General features: G+C 55.1%; 2 protein-coding genes and 1 long non-coding RNA gene across 3 annotated transcripts in view; 2 read left to right on the top strand and 1 right to left on the bottom strand.

The window, feature by feature from the left end:
* The window catches only part of LOC145529707 (uncharacterized), a 1,704,434-nt gene that overhangs the window by 832,269 nt on the left and 848,996 nt on the right, over positions 1 to 23,169 (bottom strand). Inside the window, exons 110-111 of the long non-coding RNA XR_014071296.1 lie at positions 16,095 to 16,206; positions 8,454 to 8,565 (exon numbers count right to left, since the gene is read on the bottom strand). This is a non-coding gene — a long non-coding RNA (uncharacterized LOC145529707). The remainder of the gene's footprint in view (positions 1 to 8,453; positions 8,566 to 16,094; positions 16,207 to 23,169) is intronic.
* Positions 4,628 to 6,420, top strand: LOC145529687 (uncharacterized). The gene is made up of 3 exons (XM_081550291.1): positions 4,628 to 4,797; positions 5,197 to 5,509; positions 5,760 to 6,420. Exons 1-3 carry the CDS (start codon positions 4,663 to 4,665, stop codon positions 6,386 to 6,388), a joined length of 1,077 nt encoding a protein of 358 aa, XP_081406417.1. The 5' UTR covers positions 4,628 to 4,662; the 3' UTR covers positions 6,389 to 6,420.
* Positions 12,261 to 14,151, top strand: LOC145529671 (uncharacterized). The gene is made up of 3 exons (XM_081550271.1): positions 12,261 to 12,438; positions 12,838 to 13,150; positions 13,401 to 14,151. The coding sequence occupies exons 1-3, from the start codon at positions 12,304 to 12,306 to the stop codon at positions 14,027 to 14,029; spliced, it is 1,077 nt and encodes a 358-aa protein (XP_081406397.1). The 5' UTR covers positions 12,261 to 12,303; the 3' UTR covers positions 14,030 to 14,151.

The raw sequence follows: 23,169 nt of genomic DNA, 5'->3' as shown, positions 1-23,169 counted from the left end.
GGAGGTATTGAGAGGACAGGGATGGCTACAACGTGCTGCAAACTGAGTGAGGGTCCCCACAATCCTCAGCAAAGGTCTGTGGTGTGCAAGTGGGGAGTAGAGGGCCCCCAAGTTCCAAAGGAAGGGAGGTACTCGGGAGATAAAGCCCTTGGCTGCTGTGGTAGCAGCTGCAGATGGCAGCTCGTCCACAGTGCACTTCGAATGAGGTCATATGAGCGGGACTCTGGAAATGGCTCCGAAATCCAGAGAAAGGGGTCAGGGTATGTGGGAATCCGGCGGGGGTGGGGGGTGGATGAAGGAAGGTGTCCTTCCTCTCTCCAGTGCAATTTGGTTTGGTGAGACTCAAAGCTACCAGATGGCACTTCCCAAGTCAGGCCCCCGCAGGAATCAGGGTGGGCTGCGTGCCTCGGCCCCTGCCACAGGGACAAGCCACACCAGTGGCCTCCCTGAGCTCAAATGGCCGGATCTGGGGGTTCCGTCTGGGTGCACACCTCCTTGCTGTGGCCAAGTTCCCCCCTTCTCTGAGCACCAGCTTCATCATCCTCTCGAATGAGGACATCGATTGCTACCTTGGCACGTTACTCTCTTCATCCTGTGAAGACTCATTAGGCTTATCCTACAATTACTAGCTGGCCCGAAGAGATATCTCCTGAATCCAGATTAAGCTGGAGTCTCCCAGGCTCATCTGGCATGTCTTCCCTGAAGTCTGCCAAAACCCACACCCTTGCATTTCCAGGGACTCCCCTGAGCCGGCTGGGCAGAAAACCCAGCATGGTTCAAACGAGCTGACAGACAAGCGGGAGAGGACTCACGGGCAGACGGCCTCCGTCTGGTCTCGGGTGGAGCTCTGGGACCACAGCAGCAACGGGCCATCCCAGCCCCTGGGCTCAGCAGCGCCCTCATTCTCAGGCCGGCGGCTCTGCCCTGAGGGGAGCAGGAAGGTCACCAACTGCCGCAGGCGGACCTCAAGCCCCTCCCACTGCTGGAGCCTGACCTCCCCCGGCCCCACCCCTTCCCCTACCCCAGCAGGACGAGAGCTCGTCTTCCCCTGGCTTCCAACGTGAGGCCCGGCCCTGGGCCCCGATTGGGCACTGCCCCAGTCCGGAGCCAATCACAGTGGCCAGGGAGGTGGAACGCACCGATTGGCCAGGGCCAGGTCATGTGACCATGCTCCCCAGGAAACTCAAATATTACCAAGATTCCCTAACAAACCAATGAACAAAATTATCCAGTAAAGGCAAACCGTACTTTTTAATGAGGCCGATGTCACAGAAAAAAAAAAAAATGCTTCACAATGAACTGCTCAAGGAAGCTACTAAATAAACTTTCAGAAAAGTTAAGTAGTTTTTTTTTTTTTTAATAGGGTGACGGAGAGCTATACCTTTCCCATCTATGTGAATTTAGGTTTAAACTAGATTTCCCTTGGCTATTATATACGACAAAAAAACCCCACATCACCCCCTTTCACTCCCCCCACCCCCCAAAAGTGTTTTAGTCTATTGAGTTTTTGTGTCCTCAGTTGTGTCTGATTCACGGCAACTCACGAACTCTACACAGCCAGGCTCTTCCGTCCATGGAATTCAGGGCAATTTTTTTCTGTCACAGTAAATGCCCACCCTGGGTGATCCAAAGGCAAGGGCTCAGAGGCTCCTGAGAGTCTAACTCCTTTCAGCCGAGCACAGAGCTGGCTCCTCACTGGGATGCCTGTGGCCTGGGGCTCCCAGAGGGGAGAGCAGCACTCGCCCCACCGTGTGGTCACTGCTGGAAGTGCAGGCTGCTCCTCACTCCCCCTTGACAGTGTCCCTGAGGGCAGAACAGTGGGAATCTACTCAAGGTGGAAATGCAAACTCCCATGCAACCAAACTTCCCACAAGGTCTCCAAAACCACTCAGGAACAGGGAATTGGAAACTGCAGGGCATGACATGAATGGAGATGGAGACTTGACACCTTACACCGAGTTCACTTCCAGTTATCCCTAGACAAAGTTTCCATGAAAACTTGTCACAAATCTAGAAGAACAATGAGCAGAAACCGGACACGTGCTTTGAGTCTTCACACACAAAACTAAAAGGCAGTCCACAAAACAACCCAGAGAATACAGTGGACTTTGCAAAATCAAACATATCTACTGTGGGAAAGACCTCATTACAAAAGCAAAAGACAGGTCATACATCGCGAGACGAATGAGTGGAAACACAAAGCTTCTCAAGGATGTGTCTCCAAACAGACAAAGAACACCAACACAACAAGCCTGTGAAAACTAGGGAAAGGTCTGAAGGGACACCAGACTGAGGAAGACACACACAGAGTATCCCGGATGATGTCCAGCACGGAGGGCCTGAAGAAACAACAGTCTAGTTGCACTCCCTCAGGCCTGTGTGACCCTGGATGAGGCCTCTGTTTCCCGGTGGCTCTGAGAGATGGACAGGGAGGAAGGGGAAGAGAAATCACTTGCATTTCTAATACTCACAGCAAAGTCTTCCAATGAGAAGGGAATTATCACCCCCACTGACAATGCCATTCACTGAAGTGATACCCACGAGTCCATCTAACCCAGAAGGGAAGGAAGGACCTGTTCTCACAAAACGGCGAGAGATGGAAGAAGGAAGATCAAGCCCACACCAATCACTGGAAAGAGAAGCTGTGCTCAGGGCTTGAAAGAATTCCTATTGGGAAAATGATGTCACAGCCCCACAAGGCAATCCACAGCTTGGACGCTATTCCTCCCAAAATGCCAATGCATTGTCGCACCGAACAAAGAATTGCAAAAGGGGTTACGGAAACAGAAAAGAGCCTAAATTGTCAATACAATCCGACGAAAAAGCCCCGATACGGACATCCAAGGTTGTGTGAAAGGAAATTAGACGACCAAACTAGGATCCTCAGGAGAGTATCGGAGAAGGCGATGGCGACCCACGCCAGTACTCTTGCCTGGAAAATGCCCTGGACGGAGGAGCCTGGTAGGCTGCAGGCCATGGGGTCGCGCAGAGTCAGACACGACTGAAGTGACTTAGCCGCAGCGGCAGCAGCAGGACAGTATGCTATTGGGAATACAACAACACACACAGATCCAGATCGATGGAATAAAGTTGAGGGTCCAGAAACAAACCCCGGCATCCATGGTCAACTCATCTCTGACACAGAAGGGGAGAATATCCAAATGCGAACAAGAAAGCCTCTTCAATAAATGGCCATGGGAAAACCAGACAGCTACATCTGAAGAACGCTATTGGTTTTGATCTCACACCACCTCAATATCGGGGAAAAACCTCACCCTAAAGACTGATGTCATGAGATAGCTAGAAAGAACCATAGGTCAAAGGCTCCTTAACATCAGAGTCTCCTTGCCATTTGCTGGGCGGAGGTAGAAATGGGTCTCTTCAAGTAAGGGAAAGAGGGAAACGAAGTACACCAATGGGTTTCCATCCAATGGAACCTCTTCACAACAGAGAAGCTAAGCGTTCACAGATGCAAAAGATAGGAAACGGAACATGAGAGACTCCTTGCAAGTGGTGTATCTGAGAAGGGGTTCATATGGAAAGAGACGAAGAATGCACAGCACTCAGATTCCAAGAAACACCACCACCACCCTTGACCCTTCCCCCATGACCAACTCCGACCTAAAGCCTTTCTCTCCCTCTAACCCATCCCTAAAACATAACCCTCATCTAATCATATACATGTGCATTCCTAGCATCCATCCATCCACACACGAGAGAGAAAGAGGAAGACACAGACTGAATCGAGAAAGGAAAAGAGAGGGACACAGCCAGAGAGAGACTCGGAACCAAAGAGAGGAAAGGAGTCGACGGTCCAGACTTTTCATCAATCTGTCTGGAAGGTAGAAGCAATGACAGTGCCCATCCACCCCAGAAGGGGGAAAAGGACGGAAGGTTTGGAGAGGAAAAGACAAGAACGCAGGGAGCCATTAGAAGCTCAGCCACCCGCAGAAGCCGAGCTGGGACACTTGAACAGAATCTCAATGGAAACAGAGGACCAGAAAGTTGGCTACTCTTTTCTATAAGAGAGGGAGACCTTCGAGTCTTCCTTTCGGGCCTCCAACTTGGATGCGGGGTCTCAAAACAGTCAGGAGGGGCAGTGCCTTTTCCTGGGTACCACGGCGCATCCAGGCCTCGTTCTGCCCCATTCTGTGCTGTGTCAGCCCTGGATGGAGTCTTTCTTTCTGAAGTCTCAGCGCACAAGCTCCACGTGATATCGGCCCCAGGTGGAAAGGCATGGAGCTGCTCGTAGGCCGACAGACCTAGGAAACAGATGGGAGAATGACCCCCACTCTGCAGATGGAGAGACTGGGGAAACCCTGAGGGGCATATGCTTGTCCAGGGCCACACCACTTATGAGAAGAAGGAGCCTGGTCTGAGAGCAGCGGGGTCCTCGGAGCTCAGGCCCTGGCTGCACCCAGGCCTCCCCAGGGCTGTGGGCTGGGCTGTGTGGCTGTCACTGTGCCTGCACATGGCCTAAGGGGGGTGGTCGAGCAGTCAGAAACCCAGAGACTCACTTGGGAAGTTTTGGGGAAGGGACCTCCGCACGAACCCCAGGAAATGATGTCACCTGCCGGCAACAGAACCCAACAGAACCCGCAACCCGGGTATCCAGGCCTCCAGAGCGGAGAGGAGCCCCCAGCCAGATCTCTTGCTGCCAGGATGTTCTGCTGTTTGCCCCTGCCCAGAGGCCGGGGCCTCAGGAGAGCTCACAGGCAGTGTGCGTGGGCACCCTGTCGACGTTGGCTCAGGGCACCCCCGAGAGGCCTCTGGCCCTCTGCCCGGAGAAACAGAAAGGTAACACGGGGAGCCCCAGGCCGGGCCAGGCCACCTCTCCCATGCCACCCGGAAACACCGGGTCCTTTGCCTGTGTGTGTGGATGCAGGTTTCTCGGGGTGTGTCTCCCTCAAGGAAGCCCAGGCGGATGTGGGGTCAGAAGCCTGCGGACAAGTTGTGTCCACACCCCAGGGGAGAGCAGGCTGGCTGGGATGGGGAGAGTGCGGGCAGCGCCGGCCGCCCAGGCTGACCTCACACCCTCAGGTGGGTCTCTTTCCTCCCGGGTGGGGATCTGAGCAGACACACGTCTCTGACCCTTCTGGGAAGAGAAGTTCGAGCAGGCAGAAGCAGCGGCTCCACTGGCCAGGCCCAGCTCGGAAAACTCCCAGCACGGATGGCTGACGGTCACTGTCGTTGCAGAGCTTCCCACGTGATGAGGCCGAGGACGGGGACACCCCGTCCACCTCCTGGAGGGAGGGGTCGGAGCACCAACCCCCCGCCCGTGAGGCCCAGTGCAGGCTCCAGGTGAGCGTGCCCACGGAGGCATCAGCCCCACCGGGGGCGAAGCGGAGGTGGGGAAGGCCTGCTGCCGAGACACCGCCCAGGATACACCCGGCGGCCCAGTCTGAGGCTGCCACGGAGCTCAGCACACCCGGCTCCGACCCAGAGTCCCGAGAACCCCGGCCTCTGAGGCAGCAGGAGGACCTGGAGCCCAGCACGCCAGAGCACAGAGGTGAGGACGCTGGGGCTGGTGCACGGGAGTGTGTGGGGAGGGGGTGCTGAGCTACACAGGGACGAGTCCCCGAAAGATGCTGCTGGGCCTGCAGCAAGTGCTGGCCTCACACCCCCACCCCCATCTTGCACACTTCAGTCCCAAAAGACATCCGACCCTGGGTATTCTTTCGGAATCTCTTGGAAGCTTTCTGTCCTGGGATACGCACATGCCAAGGCTGGCCTGTGGGCAAACTTTGCTTCTCCCCCAGCTCTAGCACTGGCCTCCAACTGGAACCAGGCTCCACTTCCCAGACCTGTGCCTACAGAGGTGGTGGCTCCAGGTGCAGGACCCAGGGATCCACCGAGGGTAGATGGAGAACCGAGACTTGCCCTCGCAGAGACACCAGGCCAGCTGGGTACTGGCCAGCACACCGGGCAGATCGGATCTCCGTGCCTGCAGGACCCCCAGCCCCAGGCACTGATGTCCCACCCCCTCAGCCAGAACCTCCACCTCCACGTGCACCTGTACCTGCTCGGGCTTTGGCAGGAGAACCCGAGGCAGAGGAGGAGTCACCGCCTCGGCAGGGAGAGCCTGCCCTGGCTCCCGCACAACACCCAGACGCCGACGATGACTCACCCGCCCCTGCAGGAAGAACGAGCCCCCGCTCTGGACAGAGACCCAGAGCCCTTGCCGGAAACACCATGTCCAGGGGAGCGGTCGGCTCTGCCGCCTCCATCCCTGTCTGCTCACCGTGGACGCCGGCAACTCGGTCTGCCCCCAGGGGACATGGAGTTCCTTTCCCCTGAACTGCTTTGCATTTGGTTTGTTTCCACCTTTCTGGTGATGTTTTACTTTTTGTATGGTTTCGTCTATTTTTGTTGGTTAAGTTGGGATTAGTAAACTTTTTCATCATTGTTGCAATTTGGGAACACTGTTGTGTAACTCTGGTGATACTGTGTTACCATCACCACTCTGTAGTTTCAGACCCGTTCGATCTTTATGCCCCACCCGCCAACAAAGCCTGGATTCAAGGCAAGCACGCCCTGTTCATCCCTCCCCCCGATCCTGACCACAATTTCATCTTTTCTTTCTGCATTCCTTCCTATATTCTTGGTGTCCCCAATCAATGACTCTCAGTGAAATGACTGAAGGAGTTTTTTTCGGACTCTCCACCTACTGTAAGACTCCATTGGAGAGTTCTCATTTTTATGTCATTTGAACTAGCCTTTGATAGCTGAAAGGACGGTGTACGTCCTTTCAAGATATCATGTGCCAAACGAAGCCCTTTTGGCAAATGCCATCATTATCTCCAGGCAGGCATTGCTGTTTGAAGGGTGACATCTCAGCCAGAAGGCAGAGGCTGAGCTCCTCTTGTTGCACCAGCTCCCAAAAGAAGCCAAGAAAGGGAGCTGGAACAACAAACCACCCCAACGCCCAGGAAAGCGTTCTTCACGACAGAAGGCTAGCAAATGACCCAACAACCTTGTGGCCCAGAACCCCTCTAGAAAAATCACTGTTCCATACAAAAGAGAAACACATGGGAAGTTCCAAGGAGAGGCAATGCCCATGGCCAGTGTACTTTAGAGACGGCCTGACCGCTCCGGGGAAGACACGCACCGACGGAACCCCTTGGGAAACAGCAGTGAGAGTCCTCACCGTCGTAAGGGTTTCCTCTGGGGACAACCTGCCCTGGGCACCACATGAGGGAGCAGACCGGCTTCTCTTCCTCTGCCCCCACACCATTCACTCATGAAGGCAGCTCAGGTGTTCTCATGCCCTGCCTGCCTGCCTGCCTGCCTGGCTCATCCGTGAGCTGTGACCACCTCCAGGGCAGGACTCCACCTTCTCCTCTCTGTGTACCGTGAATCTGCACACAGTGGGCTTTCAGAACCTTAGGAGACTTGAGCCATTCCCACTCGAGCCAGAACCCTCCCCAGGAAGGAAAACAGCTGTGGAGTCATTTTGGCCCCAGCACTGGTTCCCAAACCCTGGCGGCTCCTACAGCCTCTACGGTGTGAAGAGGGAGGTCCCTTTTGACAGAGCTTTCCGGCTGTCAGATCGAAGCTGTTGTTTCACTGTCAGCTGTGTCTCTGCCGTTGCAGCCAGGTGGGCCACGCTGCTCCAAAGGAGCTCACAAGCTGAGTTGCAAGGGAGGTATTGAGAGGACAGGGATGGCTACAACGTGCTGCAAACTGAGTGAGGGTCCCCACAATCCTCAGCAAAGGTCTGTGGTGTGCAAGTGGGGAGTAGAGGGCCCCCAAGTTCCAAAGGAAGGGAGGTACTCGGGAGATAAAGCCCTTGGCTGCTGTGGTAGCAGCTGCAGATGGCAGCTCGTCCACAGTGCACTTCGAATGAGGTCATATGAGCGGGACTCTGGAAATGGCTCCGAAATCCAGAGAAAGGGGTCAGGGTATGTGGGAATCCGGCGGGGGTGGGGGGTGGATGAAGGAAGGTGTCCTTCCTCTCTCCAGTGCAATTTGGTTTGGTGAGTCTCAAAGCTACCAGATGGCACTTCCCAAGTCAGGCCCCCGCAGGAATCAGGGTGGGCTGCGTGCCTCGGCCCCTGCCACAGGGACAAGCCACACCAGTGGCCTCCCTGAGCTCAAATGGCCGGATCTGGGGGTTCCGTCTGGGTGCACACCTCCTTGCTGTGGCCAAGTTCCCCCCTTCTCTGAGCACCAGCTTCATCATCCTCTCGAATGAGGACATCGATTGCTACCTTGGCACGTTACTCTCTTCATCCTGTGAAGACTCATTAGGCTTATCCTACAATTACTAGCTGGCCCGAAGAGATATCTCCTGAATCCAGATTAAGCTGGAGTCTCCCAGGCTCATCTGGCATGTCTTCCCTGAAGTCTGCCAAAACCCACACCCTTGCATTTCCAGGGACTCCCCTGAGCCGGCTGGGCAGAAAACCCAGCATGGTTCAAACAAGCTGACAGACAAGCGGGAGAGGACTCACGGGCAGACGGCCTCCGTCAGGTCTCGGGTGGAGCTCTGGGACCACAGCAGCAACGGGCCATCCCAGCCCCTGGGCTCAGCAGCGCCCTCATTCTCAGGCCGGCGGCTCTGCCCTGAGGGGAGCAGGAAGGTCACCAACTGCCGCAGGCCGACCTCAAGCCCCTCCCACTGCTGGAGCCTGACCTCCCCCGGCCCCACCCCTTCCCCTACCCCAGCAGGACGAGAGCTCGTCTTCCCCTGGCTTCCAACGTGAGGCCCGGCCCTGGGCCCCGATTGGGCACTGCCCCAGTCCGGAGCCAATCACAGTGGCCAGGGAGGTGGAACGCACCGATTGGCCAGGGCCAGGTCATGTGACCATGCTCCCCAGGAAACTCAAATATTACCAAGATTCCCTAACAAACCAATGAACAAAATTATCCAGTAAAGGCAAACCGTACTTTTTAATGAGGCCGATGTCACAGAAAAAAAAAAAAATGCTTCACAATGAACTGCTCAAGGAAGCTACTAAATAAACTTTCAGAAAAGTTAAGTAGTTTTTTTTTTTTTTAATAGGGTGACGGAGAGCTATACCTTTCCCATCTATGTGAATTTAGGTTTAAACTAGATTTCCCTTGGCTATTATATACGACAAAAAAACCCCACATCACCCCCTTTCACTCCCCCCACCCCCCAAAAGTGTTTTAGTCTATTGAGTTTTTGTGTCTTCAGTTGTGTCTGATTCACGGCAACTCACGAACTCTACACAGCCAGGCTCTTCCGTCCATGGAATTCAGGGCAATTTTTTTCTGTCACAGTAAATGCCCACCCTGGGTGATCCAAAGGCAAGGGCTCAGAGGCTCCTGAGAGTCTAACTCCTTTCAGCCGAGCACAGAGCTGGCTCCTCACTGGGATGCCTGTGGCCTGGGGCTCCCAGAGGGGAGAGCAGCACTCGCCCCACCGTGTGGTCACTGCTGGAAGTGCAGGCTGCTCCTCACTCCCCCTTGACAGTGTCCCTGAGGGCAGAACAGTGGGAATCTACTCAAGGTGGAAATGCAAACTCCCATGCAACCAAACTTCCCACAAGGTCTCCAAAACCACTCAGGAACAGGGAATTGGAAACTGCAGGGCATGACATGAATGGAGATGGAGACTTGACACCTTACACCGAGTTCACTTCCAGTTATCCCTAGACAAAGTTTCCATGAAAACTTGTCACAAATCTAGAAGAACAATGAGCAGAAACCGGACACGTGCTTTGAGTCTTCACACACAAAACTAAAAGGCAGTCCACAAAACAACCCAGAGAATACAGTGGACTTTGCAAAATCAAACATATCTACTGTGGGAAAGACCTCATTACAAAAGCAAAAGACAGGTCATACATCGCGAGACGAATGAGTGGAAACACAAAGCTTCTCAAGGATGTGTCTCCAAACAGACAAAGAACACCAACACAACAAGCCTGTGAAAACTAGGGAAAGGTCTGAAGGGACACCAGACTGAGGAAGACACACACAGAGTATCCCGGATGATGTCCAGCACGGAGGGCCTGAAGAAACAACAGTCTAGTTGCACTCCCTCAGGCCTGTGTGACCCTGGATGAGGCCTCTGTTTCCCGGTGGCTCTGAGAGATGGACAGGGAGGAAGGGGAAGAGAAATCACTTGCATTTCTAATACTCACAGCAAAGTCTTCCAATGAGAAGGGAATTATCACCCCCACTGACAATGCCATTCACTGAAGTGATACCCACGAGTCCATCTAACCCAGAAGGGAAGGAAGGACCTGTTCTCACAAAACGGCGAGAGATGGAAGAAGGAAGATCAAGCCCACACCAATCACTGGAAAGAGAAGCTGTGCTCAGGGCTTGAAAGAATTCCTATTGGGAAAATGATGTCACAGCCCCACAAGGCAATCCACAGCTTGGACGCTATTCCTCCCAAAATGCCAGTGCATTGTCGCACCGAACAAAGAATTGCAAAAGGGGTTACGGAAACAGAAAAGAGCCTAAATTGTCAATACAATCCGACGAAAAAGCCCCGATACGGACATCCAAGGTTGTGTGAAAGGAAATTAGACGACCAAACTAGGATCCTCAGGAGAGTATCGGAGAAGGCGATGGCGACCCACGCCAGTACTCTTGCCTGGAAAATGCCCTGGACGGAGGAGCCTGGTAGGCTGCAGGCCATGGGGTCGCGCAGAGTCAGACACGACTGAAGTGACTTAGCCGCAGCGGCAGCAGCAGGACAGTATGCTATTGGGAATACAACAACACACACAGATCCAGATCGATGGAATAAAGTTGAGGGTCCAGAAACAAACCCCGGCATCCATGGTCAACTCATCTCTGACACAGAAGGGGAGAATATCCAAATGCGAACAAGAAAGCCTCTTCAATAAATGGCCATGGGAAAACCAGACAGCTACATCTGAAGAACGCTATTGGTTTTGATCTCACACCACCTCAATATCGGGGAAAAACCTCACCCTAAAGACTGATGTCATGAGATAGCTAGAAAGAACCATAGGTCAAAGGCTCCTTAACATCAGAGTCTCCTTGCCATTTGCTGGGCGGAGGTAGAAATGGGTCTCTTCAAGTAAGGGAAAGAGGGAAACGAAGTACACCAATGGGTTTCCATCCAATGGAACCTCTTCACAACAGAGAAGCTAAGCATTCACAGATGCAAAAGATAGGAAACGGAACATGAGAGACTCCTTGCAAGTGGTGTATCTGAGAAGGGGTTCATATGGAAAGAGACGAAGAATGCACAGCACTCAGATTCCAAGAAACACCACCACCACCCTTGACCCTTCCCCCATGACCAACTCCGACCTAAAGCCTTTCTGTCCCTCTAACCCATCCCTAAAACATAACCCTCATCTAATCATATACATGTGCATTCCTAGCATCCATCCATCCACACACGAGAGAGAAAGAGGAAGACACAGACTGAATCGAGAAAGGAAAAGAGAGGGACACAGCCAGAGAGAGACTCGGAACCAAAGAGAGGAAAGGAGTCGACGGTCCAGACTTTTCATCAATCTGTCTCGAAGGTAGAAGCAATGACAGTGCCCATCCACCCCAGAAGGGGGAAAAGGACGGAAGGTTTGGAGAGGAAAAGACAAGAACGCAGGGAGCCATTAGAAGCTCAGCCACCCGCAGAAGCCGAGCTGGGACACTTGAACAGAATCTCAATGGAAACAGAGGACCAGAAAGTTGGCTACTCTTTTCTATAAGAGAGGGAGACCTTCGAGTCTTCCTTTCGGGCCTCCAACTTGGATGCGGGGTCTCAAAACAGTCAGGAGGGGCAGTGCCTTTTCCTGGGTACCACGGCGCATCCAGGCCTCGTTCTGCCCCATTCTGTGCTGTGTCAGCCCTGGATGGAGTCTTTCTTTCTGAAGTCTCAGCGCACAAGCTCCACGTGATATCGGCCCCAGGTGGAGAGGCATGGAGCCGCTCGTAGGCCGACAGACCTAGGAAACAGATGGGAGAATGACCCCCACTCTGCAGATGGAGAGACTGGGGAAACCCTGAGGGGCATATGCTTGTCCAGGGCCACACCACTTATGAGAAGAAGGAGCCTGGTCTGAGAGCAGCGGGGTCCTCGGAGCTCAGGCCCTGGCTGCACCCAGGCCTCCCCAGGGCTGTGGGCTGGGCTGTGTGGCTGTCACTGTGCCTGCACATGGCCTAAGGGGGGTGGTCGAGCAGTCAGAAACCCAGAGACTCCCTTGGGAAGTTTTGGGGAAGGGACCTCGGCACGAACCCCAGGAAATGATGTCACCTGCCGGCAACAGAACCCAACAGAACCCGCAACCCGGGTATCCAGGCCTCCAGAGCGGAGAGGAGCCCCCAGCCAGATCTCTTGCTGCCAGGATGTTCTGCTGTTTGCCCCTGCCCAGAGGCCGGGGCCTCAGGAGAGCTCACAGGCAGTGTGCGTGGGCACCCTGTCGACGTTGGCTCAGGGCACCCCCGAGAGGCCTCTGGCCCTCTGCCCGGAGAAACAGAAAGGTAACACGGGGAGCCCCAGGCCGGGCCAGGCCACCTCTCCCATGCCACCCGGAAACACCGGGTCCTTTGCCTGTGTGTGTGGATGCGGGTTTCTCGGGGTGTGTCTCCCTCAAGGAAGCCCAGGCGGATGTGGGGTCAGAAGCCTGCGGACAAGTTGTGTCCACACCCCAGGGGAGAGCAGGCTGGCTGGGATGGGGAGAGTGCGGGCAGCGCCGGCCGCCCAGGCTGACCTCACACCCTCAGGTGGGTCTCTTTCCTCCCGGGTGGGGATCTGAGCAGACACACGTCTCTGACCCTTCTGGGAAGAGAAGTTCGAGCAGGCAGAAGCAGCGGCTCCACTGGCCAGGCCCAGCTCGGAAAACTCCCAGCACGGCTGGCTGACGGTCACTGTCGTTGCAGAGCTTCCCACGTGATGAGGCCGAGGACGGGGACACCCCGTCCACCTCCCGGAGGGAGGGGTCGGAGCACCACCCCCCCGCCCGTGAGGCCCAGTGCAGGCTCCAGGTGAGCGTGCCCACGGAGGCATCAGCCCCACCGGGGGCGAAGCGGAGGCGGGGAAGGCCTGCTGCCGAGACACCGCCCAGGATACACCCGGCGGCCCAGTCTGAGGCTGCCACGGAGCTCAGCAAACCCGGCTCCGACCCAGAGTCCCGAGAACACCGGCCTCTGAGGCAGCAGGAGGACCTGGAGCCCAGCACGCCAGAGCACAGAGGTGAGGACGCTGGGGCTGGTGCACGGGAGTGTGTGGGGAGGGGGTGCTGAGCTACACAGGGACGAGCCCCCGAAAGATGCTGCTGGGCCTGCAGCAAGCGCTGGCCTCACACCCCCACCCCCATCTTGCACACTTCAGTCCCAAAAGACATCCGACCCTGGGTATTCTTTGGGAATCTCTTGGAAGCTTTCTGTCCCGGGATACGCACATGCCAAGGCTGGCCTGTGGGCAAACTTTGCTTCTCCCCCAGCTCTAGCACTGGCCTCCAACTGGAACCAGGCTCCACTTCCCAGACCTGTGCCTACAGAGGTGGTGGCTCCAGGTGCAGGACCCAGGGATCCACCGAGGGTAGATGGAGAACCGAGACTTGCCCTCGCAGAGACACCAGGCCAGCTGGGTACTGGCCAGCACACCGGGCAGATCGGATCTCCGTGCCTGCAGGACCCCCAGCCCCAGGCACTGATGTCCCACCCCCTCAGCCAGAACCTCCACCTCCACGTGCACCTGTACCTGCTCGGGCTTTGGCAGGAGAACCCGAGGCAGAGGAGGAGTCACCGCCTCGGCAGGGAGAGCCTGCCCTGGCTCCCGCGCAACACCCAGACGCCGACGATGACTCACCCGCCCCTGCAGGAAGAACGAGTCCCCGCTCTGGACAGAGACCCAGAGCCCTTGCCGGAAACACCATGTCCAGGGGAGCGGTCGGCTCTGCAGCCTCCATCCCTGTCTGCTCACCGTGGACGCCGGCAACTCGGTCTGCCCCCAGGGGACATGGAGTTCCTTTCCCCTGAACTGCTTTGCATTTGGTTTGTTTCCACCTTTCTGGTGATGTTTTACTTTTTGTATGGTTTCGTCTATTTTTGTTGGTTAAGTTGGGATTAGTAAACTTTTTCATCATTGTTGCAATTTGGGAACACTGTTGTGTAACTCTGGTGATACTGTGTTACCATCACCACTCTGTAGTTTCAGACCCGTTCGAACTTTATGCCCCACCCGCCAACAAAGCCTGGGTTCAAGGCAAGCAGGCCCTGTTCATCCCTCCCCCCGATCCTGACCACAATTTCATCTTTTCTTTCTGCATTCCTTCCTATATTCTTGGTGTCCCCAATCAATGACTCTCAGTGAAATGACTGAAGGAGTTTTTTTCGGACTCTCCACCTACTGTAAGACTCCATTGGAGAGTTCTCATTTTTATGTCATTTGAACTAGCCTTTGATAGCTGAAAGGACGGTGTACGTCCTTTCAAGATATCATGTGCCAAACGAAGCCCTTTTGGCAAATGCCATCATTATCTCCAGGCAGGCATTGCTGTTTGAAGGGTGACATCTCAGCCAGAAGGCAGAGGCTGAGCTCCTCTTGTTGCACCAGCTCCCAAAAGAAGCCAAGAAAGGGAGCTGGAACAACAAACCACCCCAACGCCCAGGAAAGCGTTCTTCACGACAGAAGGCTAGCAAATGACCCAACAACCTTGTGGCCCAGAACCCCTCTAGAAAAATCACTGTTCCATACAAAAGAGAAACACATGGGAAGTTCCAAGGAGAGGCAATGCCCATGGCCAGTGTACTTTAGAGATGGCCTGACCGCTCCGGGGAAGACACGCACCGACGGAACCCCTTGGGAAACAGCAGTGAGAGTCCTCACCGTCGTAAGGGTTTCCTCTGGGGACAACCTGCCCTGGGCACCACATGAGGGAGCAGACCGGCTTCTCTTCCTCTGCCCCCACACCACTCACTCATGAAGGCAGCTCAGGTGTTCTCATGCCCTGCCTGCCTGCCTGCCTGCCTGGCTCATCCGTGAGCTGTGACCACCTCCAGGGCAGGACTCCACCTTCTCCTCTCTGTGTACCGTGAATCTGCACACAGTGGGCTTTCAGAACCTTAGGAGACTTGAGCCATTCCCACTCGAGCCAGAACCCTCCCCAGGAAGGAAAACAGCTGTGGAGTCATTTTGGCCCCAGCACTGGTTCCCAAACCCTGGCGGCTCCTACAGCCTCTACGGTGTGAAGAGGGAGGTCCCTTTTGACAGAGCTTTCCGGCTGTCAGATCGAAGCTGTTGTTTCACTGTCAGCTGTGTCTCTGCCGTTGCAGCCAGGTGGGCCACGCTGCTCCAAAGGAGCTCACAAGCTGAGTTGCAAGGGAGGTATTGAGAGGACAGGGATGGCTACAACGTGCTGCAAACTGAGTGAGGGTCCCCACAATCCTCAGCAAAGGTCTGTGGTGTGCAAGTGGGGAGTAGAGGGCCCCCAAGTTCCAAAGGAAGGGAGGTACTCGGGAGATAAAGCCCTTGGCTGCTGTGGTAGCAGCTGCAGATGGCAGCTCGTCCACAGTGCACTTCGAATGAGGTCATATGAGCGGGACTCTGGAAATGGCTCCGAAATCCAGAGAAAGGGGTCAGGGTATGTGGGAATCCGGCGGGGGTGGGGGGTGGATGAAGGAAGGTGTCCTTCCTCTCTCCAGTGCAATTTGGTTTGGTGAGTCTCAAAGCTACCAGATGGCACTTCCCAAGTCAGGCCCCCGCAGGAATCAGGGTGGGCTGCGTGCCTCGGCCCCTGCCACAGGGACAAGCCACACCAGTGGCCTCCCTGAGCTCAAATGGCCGGATCTGGGGGTTCCGTCTGGGTGCACACCTCCTTGCTGTGGCCAAGTTCCCCCCTTCTCTGAGCACCAGCTTCATCATCCTCTCGAATGAGGACATCGATTGCTACCTTGGCACGTTACTCTCTTCATCCTGTGAAGACTCATTAGGCTTATCCTACAATTACTAGCTGGCCCGAAGAGATATCTCCTGAATCCAGATTAAGCTGGAGTCTCCCAGGCTCATCTGGCATGTCTTCCCTGAAGTCTGCCAAAACCCACACCCTTGCATTTCCAGGGACTCCCCTTAGCCGGCTGGGCAGAAAACCCAGCATGGTTCAAACAAGCTGACAGACAAGCGGGAGAGGACTCACGGGCAGACGGCCTCCGTCAGGTCTCGGGTGGAGCTCTGGGACCACAGCAGCAACGGGCCATCCCAGCCCCTGGGCTCAGCAGCGCCCTCATTCTCAGGCCGGCGGCTCTGCCCTGAGGGGAGCAGGAAGGTCACCAACTGCCGCAGGCCGACCTCAAGCCCCTCCCACTGCTGGAGCCTGACCTCCCCCGGCCCCACCCCTTCCCCTACCCCAGCAGGACGAGAGCTCGTCTTCCCCTGGCTTCCAACGTGAGGCCCGGCCCTGGGCCCCGATTGGGCACTGCCCCAGTCCGGAGCCAATCACAGTGGCCAGGGAGGTGGAACGCACCGATTGGCCAGGGCCAGGTCATGTGACCATGCTCCCCAGGAAACTCAAATATTACCAAGATTCCCTAACAAACCAATGAACAAAATTATCCAGTAAAGGCAAACCGTACTTTTTAATGAGGCCGATGTCACAGAAAAAAAAAAAAATGCTTCACAATGAACTGCTCAAGGAAGCTACTAAATAAACTTTCAGAAAAGTTAAGTAGTTTTTTTTTTTTTTTAATAGGGTGACGGAGAGCTATACCTTTCCCATCTATGTGAATTTAGGTTTAAACTAGATTTCCCTTGGCTATTATATACGACAAAAAAACCCCACATCACCCCCTTTCACTCCCCCCACCCCCCAAAAGTGTTTTAGTCTATTGAGTTTTTGTGTCCTCAGTTGTGTCTGATTCACGGCAACTCACGAACTCTACACAGCCAGGCTCTTCTGTCCATGGAATTCAGGGCAATTTTTTTCTGTCACAGTAAATGCCCACCCTGGGTGATCCAAAGGCAAGGGCTCAGAGGCTCCTGAGAGTCTAACTCCTTTCAGCCGAGCACAGAGCTGGCTCCTCACTGGGATGCCTGTGGCCTGGGGCTCCCAGAGGGGAGAGCAGCACTCGCCCCACCGTGTGGTCACTGCTGGAAGTGCAGGCTGCTCCTCACTCCCCCTTGACAGTGTCCCTGAGGGCAGAACAGTGGGAATCTACTCAAGGTGGAAATGCAAACTCCCATGCAACCAAACTTCCCACAAGGTCTCCAAAACCACTCAGGAACAGGGAATTGGAAACTGCAGGGCATGACATGAATGGAGATGGAGACTTGACACCTTACACCGAGTTCACTTCCAGTTATCCCTAGACAAAGTTTCCATGAAAACTTGTCACAAATCTAGAAGAACAATGAGCAGAAACCGGACACGTGCTTTGAGTCTTCACACACAAAACTAAAAGGCAGTCCACAAAACAACCCAGAGAATACAGTGGACTTTGCAAAATCAAACATATCTACTGTGGGAAAGACCTCATTACAAAAGCAAAAGACAGGTCATACATCGCGAGACGAATGAGTGGAAACACAAAGCTTCTCAAGGATGTGTCTCCAAACAGACAAAGAACACCAACACAACAAGCCTGTGAAAACTAGGGAAAGGTCTGAAGGGACACCAGACTGAGGAAGACACACACAGAGTATCCCGGATGATGTCCAGCACGGAGGGCCTGAAGAAACAACAGTCTAGTTGCACTCCCTCAGGCCTGTGTGACCCTGGATGAGGCCTCTGTTTCCCGGTGGCTCTGAGAGATGGACAGGGAGGAAGGGGAAGAGAAATCACTTGCATTTCTAATACTCACAGCAAAGTCTTCCAATGAGAAGGGAATTATCACCCCCACTGACAATGCCATTCACTGAAGTGATACCCACGAGTCCATCTAACCCAGAAGGGAAGGAAGGACCTGTTCTCACAAAACGGCGAGAGATGGAAGAAGGAAGATCAAGCCCACACCAATCACTGGAAAGAGAAGCTGTGCTCAGGGCTTGAAAGAATTCCTATTGGGAAAATGATGTCACAGCCCCACAAGGCAATCCACAGCTTGGATGCTATTCCTCCCAAAATGCCAATGCATTGTCGCACTGAACAAAGAATTGCAAAAGGGGTTACGGAAACAGAAAAGAGCCTAAATTGTCAATACAATCCGACGAAAAAGCCCCGATACGGACATCCAAGGTTGTGTGAAAGGAAATTAGACGACCAAACTAGGATCCTCAGGAGAGTATCGGAGAAGGCGATGGCGACCCACGCCAGTACTCTTGCCTGGAAAATGCCCTGGACGGAGGAGCCTGGTAGGCTGCAGGCCATGGGGTCGCGCAGAGTCAGACACGACTGAGGTGACTTAGCCGCAGCGGCAGCAGCAGGACAGTATGCTATTGGGAATACAACAACACACACAGATCCAGATCGATGGAATAAAGTTGAGGGTCCAGAAACAAACCCCGGCATCCATGGTCAACTCATCTCTGACACAGAAGGGGAGAATATCCAAATGCGAACAAGAAAGCCTCTTCAATAAATGGCCATGGGAAAACCAGACAGCTACATCTGAAGAACGCTATTGGTTTTGATCTCACACCACCTCAATATCGGGGAAAAACCTCACCCTAAAGACTGATGTCATGAGATAGCTAGAAAGAAGCGTAGGTCAAAGGCTCCTTAACATCAGAGTCTCCTTGCCATTTGCTGGGTGGAGGTAGAAATGGGTCTCTTCAAGTAAGGGAAAGAGGGAAACGAAGTACACCAATGGGTTTCCATCCAATGGAACCTCTTCACAACAGAGAAGCTAAGCATTCACAGATGCAAAAGATAGGAAACGGAACATGAGAGACTCCTTGCAAGTGGTGTATCTGAGAAGGGGTTCATATGGAAAGAGACGAAGAATGCACAGCACTCAGATTCCAAGAAACACCACCACCACCCTTGACCCTTCCCCCATGACCAACTCCGACCTAAAGCCTTTCTCTCCCTCTAACCCATCCCTAAAACATAACCCTCATCTAATCATATACATGTGCATTCCTAGCATCCATCCATCCACACACGAGAGAGAAAGAGGAAGACACAGACTGAATCGAGAAAGGAAAAGAGAGGGACACAGCCAGAGAGAGACACGGAACCAAAGAGAGGAAAGGAGTCGACGGTCCAGACTTTTCATCAATCTGTCTCGAAGGTAGAAGCAATGACAGTGCCCATCCACCCCAGAAGGGGGAAAAGGACGGAAGGTTTGGAGAGGAAAAGACAAGAACGCAGGGAGCCATTAGAAGCTCAGCCACCCGCAGAAGCCGAGCTGGGACACTTGAACAGAATCTCAATGGAAACAGAGGACCAGAAAGTTGGCTACTCTTTTCTATAAGAGAGGGAGACCTTCGAGTCTTCCTTTCGGGCCTCCAACTTGGATGCGGGGTCTCAAAACAGTCAGGAGGGGCAGTGCCTTTTCCTGGGTACCACGGCGCATCCAGGCCTCGTTCTGCCCCATTCTGTGCTGTGTCAGCCCTGGATGGAGTCTTTCTTTCTGAAGTCTCAGCGCACAAGCTCCACGTGATATCGGCCCCAGGTGGAAAGGCATGGAGCTGCTCGTAGGCCGACAGACCTAGGAAACAGATGGGAGAATGACCCCCACTCTGCAGATGGAGAGACTGGGGAAACCCTGAGGGGCATATGCTTGTCCAGGGCCACACCACTTATGACAAGAAGGAGCCTGGTCTGAGAGCAGCGGGGTCCTCGGAGCTCAGGCCCTGGCTGCACCCAGGCCTCCCCAGGGCTGTGGGCTGGGCTGTGTGGCTGTCACTGTGCCTGCACATGGCCTAAGGGGGGTGGTCGAGCAGTCAGAAACCCAGAGACTCCCTTGGGAAGTTTTGGGGAAGGGACCTCCGCACGAACCCCAGGAAATGATGTCACCTGCCGGCAACAGAACCCAACAGAACCCGCAACCCGGGTATCCAGGCCTCCTGAGCGGAGAGGAGCCCCCAGCCAGATCTCTTGCTGCCAGGATGTTCTGCTGTTTGCCCCTGCCCAGAGGCCAGGGCCTCAGGAGAGCTCACAGGCAGTGTGCGTGGGCACCCTGTCGACGTTGGCTCAGGGCACCCCCGAGAGGCCTCTGGCCCTCTGCCCGGAGAAACAGAAAGGTAACACGGGGAGCCCCAGGCCGGGCCAGGCCACCTCTCCCATGCCACCCGGAAACACCGGGTCCTTTGCCTGTGTGTGTGGATGCGGGTTTCTCGGGGTGTGTCTCCCTCAAGGAAGCCCAGGCGGATGTGGGGTCAGAAGCCTGCGGACAAGTTGTGTCCACACCCCAGGGGAGAGCAGGCTGGCTGGGATGGGGAGAGTGCGGGCAGCGCCGGCCGCCCAGGCTGACCTCACACCCTCAGGTGGGTCTCTTTCCTCCTGGGTGGGGATCTGAGCAGACACACGTCTCTGACCCTTCTGGGAAGAGAAGTTCGAGCAGGCAGAAGCAGCGGCTCCACTGGCCAGGCCCAGCTCGGAAAACTCCCAGCACGGCTGGCTGACGGTCACTGTCGTTGCAGAGCTTCCCACGTGATGAGGCCGAGGACGGGGACACCCCGTCCACCTCCCGGAGGGAGGGGTCGGAGCACCACCCCCCCGCCCGTGAGGCCCAGTGCAGGCTCCAGGTGAGCGTGCCCACGGAGGCATCAGCCCCACCGGGGGCGAAGCGGAGGCGGGGAAGGCCTGCTGCCGAGACACCGCCCAGGATACACCCGGCGGCCCAGTCTGAGGCTGCCACGGAGCTCAGCAAACCCGGCTCCGACCCAGAGTCCCGAGAACACCGGCCTCTGAGGCAGCAGGAGGACCTGGAGCCCAGCACGCCAGAGCACAGAGGTGAGGACGCTGGGGCTGGTGCACGGGAGTGTGTGGGGAGGGGGTGCTGAGCTACACAGGGACGAGCCCCCGAAAGATGCTGCTGGGCCTGCAGCAAGCGCTGGCCTCACACCCCCACCCCCATCTTGCACACTTCAGTCCCAAAAGACATCCGACCCTGGGTATTCTTTGGGAATCTCTTGGAAGCTTTCTGTCCCGGGATACGCACATGCCAAGGCTGGCCTGTGGGCAAACTTTGCTTCTCCCCCAGCTCTAGCACTGGCCTCCAACTGGAACCAGGCTCCACTTCCCAGACCTGTGCCTACAGAGGTGGTGGCTCCAGGTGCAGGACCCAGGGATCCACCGAGGGTAGATGGAGAACCGAGACTTGCCCTCGCAGAGACACCAGGCCAGCTGGGTACTGGCCAGCACACCGGGCAGATCGGATCTCCGTGCCTGCAGGACCCCCAGCCCCAGGCACTGATGTCCCACCCCCTCAGCCAGAACCTCCACCTCCACGTGCACCTGTACCTGCTCGGGCTTTGGCAGGAGAACCCGAGGCAGAGGAGGAGTCACCGCCTCGGCAGGGAGAGCCTGCCCTGGCTCCCGCGCAACACCCAGACGCCGACGATGACTCACCCGCCCCTGCAGGAAGAACGAGTCCCCGCTCTGGACAGAGACCCAGAGCCCTTGCCGGAAACACCATGTCCAGGGGAGCGGTCGGCTCTGCAGCCTCCATCCCTGTCTGCTCACCGTGTACGCCGGCAACTCGGTCTGCCCCCAGGGGACATGGAGTTCCTTTCCCCTGAACTGCTTTGCATTTGGTTTGTTTCCACCTTTCTGGTGATGTTTTACTTTTTGTATGGTTTCGTCTATTTTTGTTGGTTAAGTTGGGATTAGTAAACTTTTTCATCATTGTTGCAATTTGGGAACACTGTTGTGTAACTCTGGTGATACTGTGTTACCATCACCACTCTGTAGTTTCAGACCCGTTCGAACTTTATGCCCCACCCGCCAACAAAGCCTGGGTTCAAGGCAAGCAGGCCCTGTTCATCCCTCCCCCCGATCCTGACCACAATTTCATCTTTTCTTTCTGCATTCCTTCCTATATTCTTGGTGTCCCCAATCAATGACTCTCAGTGAAATGACTGAAGGAGTTTTTTTCGGACTCTCCACCTACTGTAAGACTCCATTGGAGAGTTCTCATTTTTATGTCATTTGAACTAGCCTTTGATAGCTGAAAGGACGGTGTACGTCCTTTCAAGATATCATGTGCCAAACGAAGCCCTTTTGGCAAATGCCATCATTATCTCCAGGCAGGCATTGCTGTTTGAATGGTGACATCTCAGCCAGAAGGCAGAGGCTGAGCTCCTCTTGTTGCACCAGCTCCCAAAAGAAGCCAAGAAAGGGAGCTGGAACAACAAACCACCCCAACGCCCAGGAAAGCGTTCTTCACGACAGAAGGCTAGCAAATGACCCAACAACCTTGTGGCCCAGAACCCCTCTAGAAAAATCACTGTTCCATACAAAAGAGAAACACATGGGAAGTTCCAAGGAGAGGCAATGCCCATGGCCAGTGTACTTTAGAGACGGCCTGACCGCTCCGGGGAAGACACGCACCGACGGAACCCCTTGGGAAACAGCAGTGAGAGTCCTCACCGTCGTAAGGGTTTCCTCTGGGGACAACCTGCCCTGGGCACCACATGAGGGAGCAGACCGGCTTCTCTTCCTCTGCCCCCACACCACTCACTCATGAAGGCAGCTCAGGTGTTCTCATGCCCTGCCTGCCTGCCTGCCTGCCTGGCTCATCCGTGAGCTGTGACCACCTCCAGGGCAGGACTCCACCTTCTCCTCTCTGTGTACCGTGAATCTGCACACAGTGGGCTTTCAGAACCTTAGGAGACTTGAGCCATTCCCACTCGAGCCAGAACCCTCCCCAGGAAGGAAAACAGCTGTGGAGTCATTTTGGCCCCAGCACTGGTTCCCAAACCCTGGCGGCTCCTACAGCCTCTACGGTGTGAAGAGGGAGGTCCCTTTTGACAGAGCTTTCCGGCTGTCAGATCGAAGCTGTTGTTTCACTGTCAGCTGTGTCTCTGCCGTTGCAGCCAGGTGGGCCACGCTGCTCCAAAGGAGCTCACAAGCTGAGTTGCAAGGGAGGTATTGAGAGGACAGGGATGGCTACAACGTGCTGCAAACTGAGTGAGGGTCCCCACAATCCTCAGCAAAGGTCTGTGGTGTGCAAGTGGGGAGTAGAGGGCCCCCAAGTTCCAAAGGAAGGGAGGTACTCGGGAGATAAAGCCCTTGGCTGCTGTGGTAGCAGCTGCAGATGGCAGCTCGTCCACAGTGCACTTCGAATGAGGTCATATGAGCGGGACTCTGGAAATGGCTCCGAAATCCA

Source organism: Giraffa tippelskirchi, chromosome 12 (assembly GCF_054371585.1).
Source record: "Giraffa tippelskirchi isolate mGirTip1 chromosome 12, T2T-mGirTip1v1.2.pri, whole genome shotgun sequence".
In the NCBI taxonomy this organism is placed as follows: Eukaryota; Metazoa; Chordata; class Mammalia; order Artiodactyla; family Giraffidae; genus Giraffa; species Giraffa tippelskirchi.
This window is presented reverse-complemented; position numbering and strand designations above follow the sequence as displayed.